At 36.1% G+C, this 11,517-nt stretch overlaps 2 protein-coding genes across 2 annotated transcripts in view; both read left to right on the plus strand.

Annotated features, from left to right (window-relative positions):
- The window catches only part of LOC144977908 (DNA damage-binding protein 1-like), an 18,540-nt gene extending 8,707 nt beyond the window's left edge, over positions 1-9,833 (plus strand). Inside the window, 9 exon segments of the mRNA XM_078923321.1 lie at positions 943-1,428; positions 2,240-2,588; positions 3,543-3,683; positions 3,686-3,857; positions 5,069-5,164; positions 7,464-7,705; positions 8,975-9,139; positions 9,593-9,687; positions 9,735-9,833. Of these exon segments, the coding sequence (XP_078779447.1) occupies positions 943-1,428; positions 2,240-2,588; positions 3,543-3,683; positions 3,686-3,857; positions 5,069-5,164; positions 7,464-7,705; positions 8,975-9,139; positions 9,593-9,687; positions 9,735-9,833 (1,845 nt within the window).
- The window catches only part of LOC144978006 (uncharacterized), a 63,788-nt gene that overhangs the window by 28,307 nt on the left and 23,964 nt on the right, over positions 1-11,517 (plus strand). The gene's annotated exons all lie outside the window — the stretch shown is intronic.

The raw sequence follows: 11,517 nt of genomic DNA on the forward strand, positions 1-11,517 counted from the left end.
CATAAGTGCTCAGTGGCGCTTTACAATGTTAATTGTCATTCAAACATTCATTCTTTGACAATTTTGAGAATACGTGTGAAGAAACAAACATAGATACACATGCACACAAAACTCAATCACAGATACATTTACATTCATATATGAACATACACACATACAGCAATATTACTAATATTTAGGGAGAGGGGTTCTGGATAACCCAGCTGGTAGGGCACATGCTTCATATATGGAAAGGGAATGAGATTGAGTCAAGTCAAGATTTTTAAAAATTTTATGACCCTCTTACCACACGGCAGTGATTAGATGAAAGGCTGAGTCTGTTAGATCTGGTCAAAAGTGTTTTGCTATCGTCTAGCGTCGTATGAAAAGGGTAGCGAGCAATAACCATTTTCTGTTTAGCACTACAGAAACTGGGATGAAGCGGCTTCATGAATGTGCCCTATGACTCTTGCTGTTTATATTTCAAGTTTGCTGTCTGTCCTTGTCTTAGATTAAAATTACTCTTGGTTTTGTCCTGGCCCTGGCAGGAGTCTATGGCCGAGGGGAAGACAAGTCATATGTTTTGTATTAGTTTTGAGAGATAATATTTTTTTCCATGTAACTCATCTCTATCTGTTGTGTACTGCTATAGTGTTTGTTTTGAATATATTTCGTAAACGTTAGCTTCTCTTGGTTGGATCCTGTGCCTGTTGTCAGGATGAGACTTTTAGATGATCTCAAACGGAGTCCACTGATCGTGTGCTCTTCGAATCTACTTCTGTTCCCTGCTTTAACCAGTCCCCTTGTTCTTGGGTGATTTTATTTTAAAACTAAATCTAGAACTTTCTATCATATTCTCAAATTTAAGAGTTAAAACAAGTTTTTGAATTTAAAAAAAAACTTTGAATTAAATATGACATAATATTTGCATCTTGACTCGATCCATTGACTTTCTTTTTTCAGACGACAATCCCAGAAAAGATCTTGTATCTCGACAACGGTGTCGTCTACCTTGGCTCCCATTTCGGCGACTCCCAACTCATCAAATTAAACTCAAAACGGGATTCGACAGGCTCCTACGTCCAAGTCATGGAGACCTTTGTCAACTTGGGTCCTATAGTAGATATGGTGGTCGTTGACCTTGAAAAGCAGGGTCAAGGTCAGCTAGTCACGTGCTCGGGGGCTTACAAGGAAGGGTCTCTGAAGATCATCCGCAACGGCATTGGTATCAACGAACACGCCAGCATAGACTTGCCGGGAATCAAAGGTATCTGGCCACTTCGTGTCAACTCGGAGCAGTTTGACAATATGATGGTGATGTCATTCGTCGGACAGTCCAGAGTTTTGCAGTTGTCAGGAGAGGAAGTGGAGGAGACGGAATTACCAGGGTTCGACGGAGACAACCAGACTTTCACGTGCACAAATGTCTGCCACAACCAAATTTTACAGGTGGGTTGTTTTGAGTAATATCCATTTGAATGTCAATGCAAAAAATGAATTGTTGAATAAATAGAAATGATGGCTCCTTTGTTTTAATTTTATGATTGGAAAATGAGATAAAAGAAAAGTAAGTAAGGGTCGAGATGGTTGATTTTTTGACAGATTCTGCTCTGGCCGCACAGTGCGGCCAATGGTGCTGAAAGAGTTGAATATATTCAATATGTTTCCAAATCAGATCCAATATGCCATTATTATGATCCTCTGTTGAGGTAAGTTGAATTCTTATTTGTTTTCACTACCTTTTGATAACACACATTTACTTTTTTTTCTCCCTATTCACTGGTTAGGAAAAAGTTCAGAAAATCTTCCATAGCTGATGTGTGTCATCTCTGATACACACTTCTTCAGATTGTTGACAATATATATATATGCTTCACTTGAGAATCTCCAATTATTTCTTTGATGTATTGTGCGGCTATGTGATCTTGTGGTATGACACTTGCTTTTGGATCGGAAGGTCCTGGGTTCCAGCCTCGCGCTCGGCGCATAGTTGAGTCCTTGGAAAAGGCTCTTTACTCACTTTCTCTCACCGTACTCAGGTGTAAAATGAGTACCTGACTGTTAACAGCGTTGTCTTTGTCCGAAAAATTGTGATATCGCCTAACAGGCAGCATGTCCCGTCCTACATGTTAAATGTTGCTGTTGACCAGGGACCCCTTGTAAAACGCTGTGAGCACGTTTAGTGGATATTGCGTTATATAAAAGCTCAATTTTAATTTTTTATTTTTATTGTCTTTTTTTTTTTTTTTTTTCCTTCCAGATAACTCAGACCTCGATGCGTCTCATCACCTACGTCAGCAATGGAGGCCTAGCCTCTGAGTGGAAACATCCACAGGGAAAAAACATCAGCCTGGCCTGCAGCAACGACACACACATCGTGCTGGCCGCCGGCAGCGAACTCTTTTATTTCGAAATTGGAGACGGAGAATTCGTCGAAAAGGGTCACACGACGGTGGAACATGAAATCGCCTGTCTTGATATTAAATCCTTACCGCAGTCGGGGGATCAAAAGATTGATATTTTAGCCGTCGGCTTGTGGACTGATATATCGGCCCGTCTTTTTAAACTCCCGACTTTTGAGGCCTTGCACGTGGAAATGCTTGGAGGGGGTGAGAATTTTATATTTAAAGTTTATAATGAAGGAATTATTGAATATAGATATTTATAGTATATGCTCGACTTTTCTTACCCTTCTGTCCATCCATCAGGATTGGGTAGCTGGTTATTTTAGATCTGATGGGAAGTACTTTGCGATAGACTAGTGTCCTATCCAAAGGGTAGTAGCAATTGCTACTGTCCATTTCTCGCAGTTGAAAAACAAACTAAAAACCTGTCTTTTCAGTAAATACTTAATTCATTGAATTTTAAAATTTATTGTGTGCGACTGGTGTATTGATGCTTTTGATGTCCGTTTTATGCTCTTAATGTTTTGATATTGGTTGATCTGGTCTCACAATGTTAATTGTTTCCTGGGTAAACAATAATTTAGTTGTTTTTTTTTAATGCCTTGAGGTTTTGACGAAAGGTGATATAGAGATATGATTATTATTATTATTATTATTATTATTATTATTATTATTATTATTATTATTATTATTATTATTATTATTATTATTATTATTATTATTATTATTATTATTATTATTATTATCATCATCATCACCATCATTATGATGATGATTATTATTATTGTTATTATTATTATTATTATTATTATTATTATTATTATTATTATTATTATTATTATTATTGTTATTGTTATTTCTTCTTCTTCTTCTTCTTCTTCTTCTTCTTCTTCTTCTTCTTCTTCTTCTTCTTCTTCTTCTTCTTCTTCTTCTTCTTCTTCTTCTTCTTCTTCTTCTTCTTCTTCTTCTCCTTATTATTATTATTATTATTGTTGTTATTATTATAATATATTACCTCTTTATACTTATTACCCCATTCATCCAAGTGTGATGTTTACCCTAGGCAATGTTCGTTGTTGAGAGTGTGAATTTTTTATTTTTTTTAAACCTCTTTTTATGCATTTATCAATTTTAAAAATTGATATTTGTTGCCACCAGAAATCATCCCACGTTCCATCATGATGGCCTGTCTTGAAGGAGTCCACTATCTTCTTTGTGCCCTGGGAGACGGTTCCCTGTTCTACTTCAACCTGAATCCTGAGACGGGCGCCTTGTCGGAGAAGAAGAAGGTGACGCTGGGCACCAGCCCACCATCCTGAAGACGTTCAAGTCGTGGTCCAGCACCAACGTATTCGCTTGCTCCGACCGTCCAACCGTCATCTACTCCAGCAACCATAAGCTGGTTTTCTCCAACGTCAACTTGAAAGAGGTCAATCACATGTGCCCTTTGCACTCGGATGGCTATCCAGACAGGTAGTTTGCACTTGTCATTAAATCTTATATTTAGTCCAGCAGATTTTCATATGTTCTATTTTTCCTCTAGAGCAGCAGCAGGTTTTTTAGTGTTTCATATCCTTTTGTTTTCCAATTGAAGATTTTCCTTTCTTGGCCTTTAAAGAAAATTGAGCTTTTATATAGCGCAATATCCACTAAACGTGCTCAAAGTGCTTTACAAGGGGTCCCTGGCCAACAGCAACATGTAACATGTAGGACGGGACATGACACCTGTTAGGCGGTATTGCACTTGTCATTAAATCTTATATTTAGTCCAGCAGATTTTCATATGTTCTATTTTTTCCTCCAGCAGCAGGTTTTTTAGTGTTTCATATCCTTTTGTTTTCCAATCGTAGACTTGCTTTTCTTGGCCTATTTACTTGTTAAACACTACTTTAGGAGGCATCAGATATGCATAAACTTGTACAAATTTTATTGGTGGTATGCAGTTTCTGAGGGGCCAATTTTTAAATATTTTCTTGCCACTTGAATTTTTAAAGGAAAATAAATAACTGAAAATATAATTTGTCATGAAAAGGATGTATGCCAAAATTAAACTGCACCAACAGTTCCAAAGCATGTGCAAGTAATTATTTATATAAATGAGAGTTGAAACCTTGCAAATTGAGTTGATCTCTAGGCATGGCACATCGATAGATTGCTGGTAGGATCTGTATGTGTTCTTTTCTATGTCTGGTCCTGGGGTCTCCGAACAATGAAATCGCTAACACAAAGTTATGCAAAGTAAAAGCTTGTTTGATAGAATGTTGTGAAATCTGATCACCGTTAAAGAATGACAAAAAACTCCCAACCCTCAATTTCCCTCTACCTGTTTATTGTCGTATTTAAAAGATGGAGATAAATCTAAAGTGGCAAAGTGACGACAAACATTGGGTGTCTCCCATTCCTGAGGTTAAAAAAAATTTTTTTAAAGAAAAAGACCAAAAAAAAAAAAATTAAATAAAAACACCTAAAAGAACCCAGGAAACAATAAAACGTCAGATAAAATGCAATTGATCTGTGTGTCACTTTCATAATACGTGCTTGTGATTCAAGATTTGGAGGCACATATGGTTTAAATTTCTGTTACGAAACAAAGCTAAAAAAAGTACAGTCAGATTTTTGTGTTAAAAAGAGTATTGTTATTACATATTATTTACATCTTCTTCCATCCAATCTATTGTTCACAGCTTAGCCTTGGCTAACGACACAACCCTTATCATCGGCACGATTGATGAGATTCAGAAGCTCCACATCCGAACCATTCCCCTGCGAGAAACTCCCAGGTAATTTGACTGTTTGGGACTTTTTTTTGTACTGCTGACATGTTTTATTATTTTTTAAAATTTTTAGTTCTGTGTTCTTATTATTTCCATTTGTTTTATCCTTACCCCAGACATGGTATGTGAATTTTTTTCTTTCCTTCTCTTCTTCCCCTTTGTCTGCCTTATTCAGGGATGCTATAATTGTAATTCTAGAACTTTTAGACCTGTAAATTCTCAGTCAATTAACTGAAATCAGTCAATTCGTCAAATTCAACTATTTTTAAAAAGGGAAGAAAGAAATGAATAAAGAAAGAATTCATGAATCGTAGTCGATTGACTGAAAAGCTAACTAGGAATGTTCCACAGCCCCACGCATAGCTCATGGGCCGTTTATATTAATGATGGATATATATTGTTAAGGCTAAGCGACGCTTTTTAGAATTGCCGTGTCTGAACACACCCCAGTGTATTTTCACACAGCCTTCGTGAAATTATTTTTTCACTTTCGAAACCTGTCGTAGCCAATTTTAACTGAGCCGCCGAGCGATAAATTTCACTGTTTCGTCTAAGCCAAAATTGACCACATTTACTTGAAGGACAGGAAAAGTATGAGAAAGAAAAATTCGAAACACCGGAAGTTCGTTATGTAGACACCTTCAAATCGAAAGTTAAATGATTGCTACAAGCACATCTCGATTACCTCATGTTGTAAACAAACTGGTTGACCGTTTCTAAGTTTCTTCACTGATTGGGTACCTAATTACAAGGAACAATGGTAAGTAGCCTAATTAATTCCCTCGCAATTTAGTTTTCTGCCATTGCTTTGCTCAAGTGAGCTTGCTGTTTACCTTTCATTTTGATTCTTTGGATTTTACCGCTACGACGAATTACGAAGAGTTTCAGTTTCAGTCAATTTTTATAGAGCTCATTTACAGGTCTAAACTTTTTACTATCCCATTTTCTTCCTTTTTACTGGCGTTGATATGACCTTAATGTGTTGCAAGCGCCGTAAACCCTTAAAAACAAAACATTTTACTTCTCTTCAAAAACAAAACATTTTCCTTCTCTTCAAATTTTTGTCATCACCTAAGGGAAAATTGTTGATCCAGATCAATTTTTTTTAAAACTGAAAGATTTACAGAGCTGCCAACTCACATTTTTTCACAAGTCAAAATGATACAAGGCTGCTAGAATCTGTTGATTGTAAAAAGTCATAAACAAAAAATGAATATAACAGCTTCAAAAAAAAAAAAGAACAAAATACCAAACGTGAAACGTTTTGGGCTCAAAACCCTTCTCAGGCAACAACAAAAAACAATAAAGACAAAAATACATTACTAAATTCCAGATAGACACATAGATTTTCCTGTTCCTGACTTTAAGTCAAAATTAAAATTTAAAAAAAAACCAACAATTTATTAATCTAATCCTGCTTGATTTGCATTGTAGGTTGGCAGCTCTGCTGATATGTGAAATCAGAATCTAGAAAGCAATGAATACACATCATGTCATGTTTTTACCACTGTACAATGAGTTACAGAAAATATCTAGATTCACTCCTTATGCCTGATCCATCTCCACAGTCGTAACATTTATTTATTGTTATTGAAATTGTGTGTGATGCTCCTTAAAATGAAATTATGATAATATATATTTTTTCCACTCACTTTTGAGGTCGTGAAGAAATGCTTAGAAAATAAGAATGACACCTCTGATTTAATCAGGACGGGTGTTTTGTGAACAAATGCCTGTCCAAAGAATAGAAAGCAGTCCTTCCTACTATGAAAAATTCGTAAAAATACTAATTTTTGGCTTCACCAGCAGAAATAAATAGACATTTTTGATTCAATACATTGTGTTAAAAAGAAATATTTGGTGCCACAAAGCATTTGTTCAGGCGTATTTAATAATGTTGCGTAGAATATTAATTTGTAAAGTTAATTTTGGTAACTTCTCTGTCCATTGCACTCCACAGGAATAGAGATAGAATTGACTTCATTGTTCACATGGCTCTGAAATTTACATTTAATATATTTGCTTTTTTATTCTATTTCATTTTAATTTATTTATTTATTTATTTATTTATTTATTTATTTATTTATTTTTGAATTTATTCATTTATTTATTTATCGATTTTTGGGTTTTCTTAAATATATTTATGATATTTATAGACTAGCAAAGTTTTTGTGTCATCAGAATGGCATTTAAAAAAAAAATTGATTACAGCTAAGAAAACGCAAATGATGATTGCAGTGAACATTTATCAATTTGTCGATGCAAACAATATTCGTTTTTGTAAATGATGTTTATCTCCTACTAGACGCATTGCCTATCAAGAACCCACTCAGACTTTCGGAGTCATCAGTGGCAGGACAGAGGGAGGGGAGAAGAATCTGCCAGGAATCGAACCCCTCCCCCCACCAGCCAGTCTGACAGCCCTCAATACATCGACAGCCCAGTCCAAGATCTTGTTGGGCACTGCCTCAACTGGTGCTGGAGAACACGCCTTGACTGACGAGGCTATTTATTCCCTCCTCATTCTTCGACAGAGCACCTTTGAAGGTAAGAAAATGTTACACAGAGTTGCCAACCTACTGCAAAAAATGTGGAATTGTACGCATTTTCAGCGATTGTACGTTTGTACACATTTCCCCCAAGATTGTACCCATTTTCAGTGTACGGAGTCACTTGTTTTCTTTAGTTGTAATTACTAGCCTATTGAGAAACCTTGGTGACCAAGTGGATGTTCATATATTTTTTGACCAATTATGATCTTCATGCTGGGAGGTAGAATTCTGAAAGGATCGGATTATAGTCTTGGGAACATCATTGTTGCTGCAAGTGAGCTTGTGCGGTGTGACTTTATGTAAGTATATCTTCTTCTTACTTTCACATTGGTTAGTTTCCGTCGATTTCAGGATTGTACCCATTTTTATGAAATCTCCCCCATTTTGAGGTCCCATTGTACACATTCTCATCAGATGGGGTTGGCAGCTCTGTCGAAATATAATTCAATGCTGATGGTTTCCCTCGGATTCGTGGAAATCCGCGATTTTTGAGCCAGAGGAGGAATTTCCTCTTTTTTAAAAAAGTTATATTTCCCTCAATCAAATGTACTGGCAGTGAGAGATTTGATGTGTGGTGGAACAAATAGGTGCAGTTTCCCACTCTCTAGAGGTTAGCTAGAGTATCAATGATAGTTTATCATCTCAATTGCTCTAAAAATGTGTGTGTGTGTGGGGGGGGGGGGGGGGGGGGGGGAAATGCTGTAAAAATAATGGAGCTTAAAGGCAATCATTCAAAATTTTCCTCCCTTTTCAGTTTTTGCCACCATCAGCACTGATAATTTTATCTGAACCATTTATTTATTTATTTATTTTTTTCTTTTTGTATGTGCGGCTATGTGATCTTGGGTCATGACACTCTGTTCAATTAAACAATTTTAAACTCTGTGCCTGTGTCTGGATGAGACTTTTAGGTGATCTCAGACTAAGTACTTTGATAGTGTTCTCTTGGAATCTACATCTGTTTCCTATTTGAACCAATTCCCCTTTGTCTTATCTTTTCTTGGATGCTTTAATTGTAATTCTATAACTTTTTACTGTCCCATTTTCTTCTTTTTTTACTGGCGCTGATATGACCTTAATGTGTTGCAAGTGCCGTAAAACCCTTAAAAACAAACAAATACTTCTTTCTTTCATCATCCTTCTGTCTGTTTCATCGATTCCTATCACAAAAGGGTGTGTTTTAAAAAGATTGGCGGGTTCTAAAATTTTATTTGTAGTATAAAGTGTGTTAAATTTAAAAAAAAATTAAAACTCTATTTCTCAGTTCTCCACGCTCACACCCTCCTCCCTAACGAACACGCCACCAGCCTTGTGTCCACCACCATGGGAGATGATCCAAACCCGTACTACATCATAGGGACGGCTGTGGTCAACCCTGAGGAAGGAGAACCTAAGGCGGGACGCATCGCTGTGTTCAGCTATAATGAAGGTATGTATTATGTCTTAGTGACCCATATATCTTTTAACCTGAATATTGCTATACATAACAATAACAATAATAATGATAATAATAGTAATAATAATAATGATAATGATAATAATAGTGATAATGATAATTATAATAATAATAATAATAATAATGATGATGATGATAATGATTTAGTAATAATAATATTAATAACAATAATAGTAATAATAATAATATTAATGATAATGATTATAATATAGTCTGTTAATTATACCTTTTTTAAATTTTATCTTTAGTGTTTAAAAAGTGAAGATCTACAACCAACTACACAAACTTTAATCAGCTCGGTTTGGCTCTAACTTGAACACTTTAACAACTAAACTATTGTTGCCATTCATCTTGTTCCAATTTGGTCCAAATCATTGATTTCCCCCCCCCCCCCCCCCCCCCCCCCCCCTCTTTGATTTCTTTCAGGCAAACTGACAATGGTGGCAGAGAAAGAGATCCAAGGAGCAGCCTACAGCATGGTGCCTTTCAATGGAAAGTTGTTGGCGTCTGTCAACAGTACAGTGGGTTTTCCTCTTTTTAACATTTTTCTTTAATCATTTATTCATAGCTGCCAATCCTACCGGAAATTGCAGGAGACTCCCGCATTTTTAGTTCATCTCCCTCGCTCCCGCCTGTTACACTGATTTCCCACATTATCGTGCAGTAGCCTGACTGTAGACCCAGGCCCAGGCCCAGGCCTAGAACCCATGTTAGCCTGCCATGCGGGTCTTTTCGGTTCTTTCAGTAATGTACGTGAAATTCCGGTCCTCCATTTCGTTTGGTATTGTGGTAGATTTATAATCGGAAAGGCCGATACCGAATCCGTTCTTTTTAGTGAAGTTAAATAGCTCTACATGGCTGATATCGATTGTAATTAAATTATTCAGATTGAGAGTACCGTATCTCCTGATTTTCTGACCAAAACTCCTTCTTAATAAGCTTGGTAGGGTGGCAGCTATGTTTTATTTGTTGGGGCTTTAAAAAAAAAATTTTTTTTAAATCTTCTCTTGGCTGCTGTTGTGTGTGTTATAAATTTAAATATGAATAAATAAGTAAGTAAGTAAGTAATATTAATAATAATAATAATAATAATAATAATAATAGTAATGATAGTAATAATAATAATATATACTTTATTCATCCAAAAAAATGGAAATTCGTTTACAGACGTGGCATGCATAAAAATGTACTAACACAAAGTTGAGAATCAATGGCGACAATGTATACATCTATATATATATAATATGCAAATGTAGAAACATGTAAAAATATACAACCAAGAAGTAGTAAGCCTCGCAGTCTAAATGATGCTTGCTGATAATTGTGTTATTCAGTCAAAGATTTTTTTAAAAACCTTGATGAGTGTAGCTACTCTCTCCATCCATGTTGTTAATTGTTTCCATTGGTCACGGTCCTGGGCCAGAGTTTTGAGGTGTCAAGATCTTGTTGTGACTTTAGTATATGAATAAGTGTCTTTCATAAGAGTTACATTCTTCTTCGTTCTTTTTCGTTCTGGCACCCAATGCCATAATCATGCTGGCGATAAGTGCTGTGTCATGTTGTGCGGCTATGTGGTCTTGTGGTATGACACTCGCTTTTGGATCGGAAGGTTCTGGGTTCGAGCCTCGCTTGGTGCATAGTTGAGTCCTAGGAAAAGGCTCATTACTCACATTCTCTCACCGTATACTCAAGTGTAAAATGAGTACCTGGCTGTTAACAGCGTTGTCTCTGTTGAAAAAAAAATAATGAAAGGTCGCCTAGCAGGTGTCATGTTTCGTTCTATACATTACGCGTTGCTGCTGGTCAGGGACCTTTTGTAAAGCGCTTTGAGTACGTTTAGTGGATATTGCTCTATAAAAATGCTCTAGTTTATGTTGTATGTGCTCAGAGTGGTGGGGAATTGTTCATGACGTGGTGCTGTCACTATTTATTTTTTTGGCAGATCGTTCCATATTATAGTTAAGAAACGAGCATAAGTCAAGTTCCTTGCCTGACGTTGTGATGTTGAATACATAAGCTTTTTAACAATGAGTGAGAGTTTCCCCCAATATTTGATATTTATTGGCTGTAATGGAACCGTGGAATATTCATATTTTATGTTGTGATCTGAAGAGAACAGATGACAAAGGGCTTAAAAATGAATATTAGTCTCCAATTACGTTTAGACTGCACCGCTATGCATAGATTTTCTTTTCTTAAGACGATGCGAGCTAGCTGGGATCATCCCAACATACTTGCCGAATCTTACTAATTTTTCGTAATTTTACGATTTTAGACAAATTTCATGGCCAAATACGAAATTTTAAGGAAAATTACTAATTTTAAGTTCTTAATAATACTTAAATGATAAT

This window comes from Berghia stephanieae, chromosome 8 (genome assembly GCF_034508935.2).
Source record: "Berghia stephanieae isolate SIO BIC M18660-M18661 chromosome 8, UCSD_Bste_1.3, whole genome shotgun sequence".
Taxonomy (NCBI): domain Eukaryota; kingdom Metazoa; phylum Mollusca; class Gastropoda; order Nudibranchia; family Aeolidiidae; genus Berghia; species Berghia stephanieae.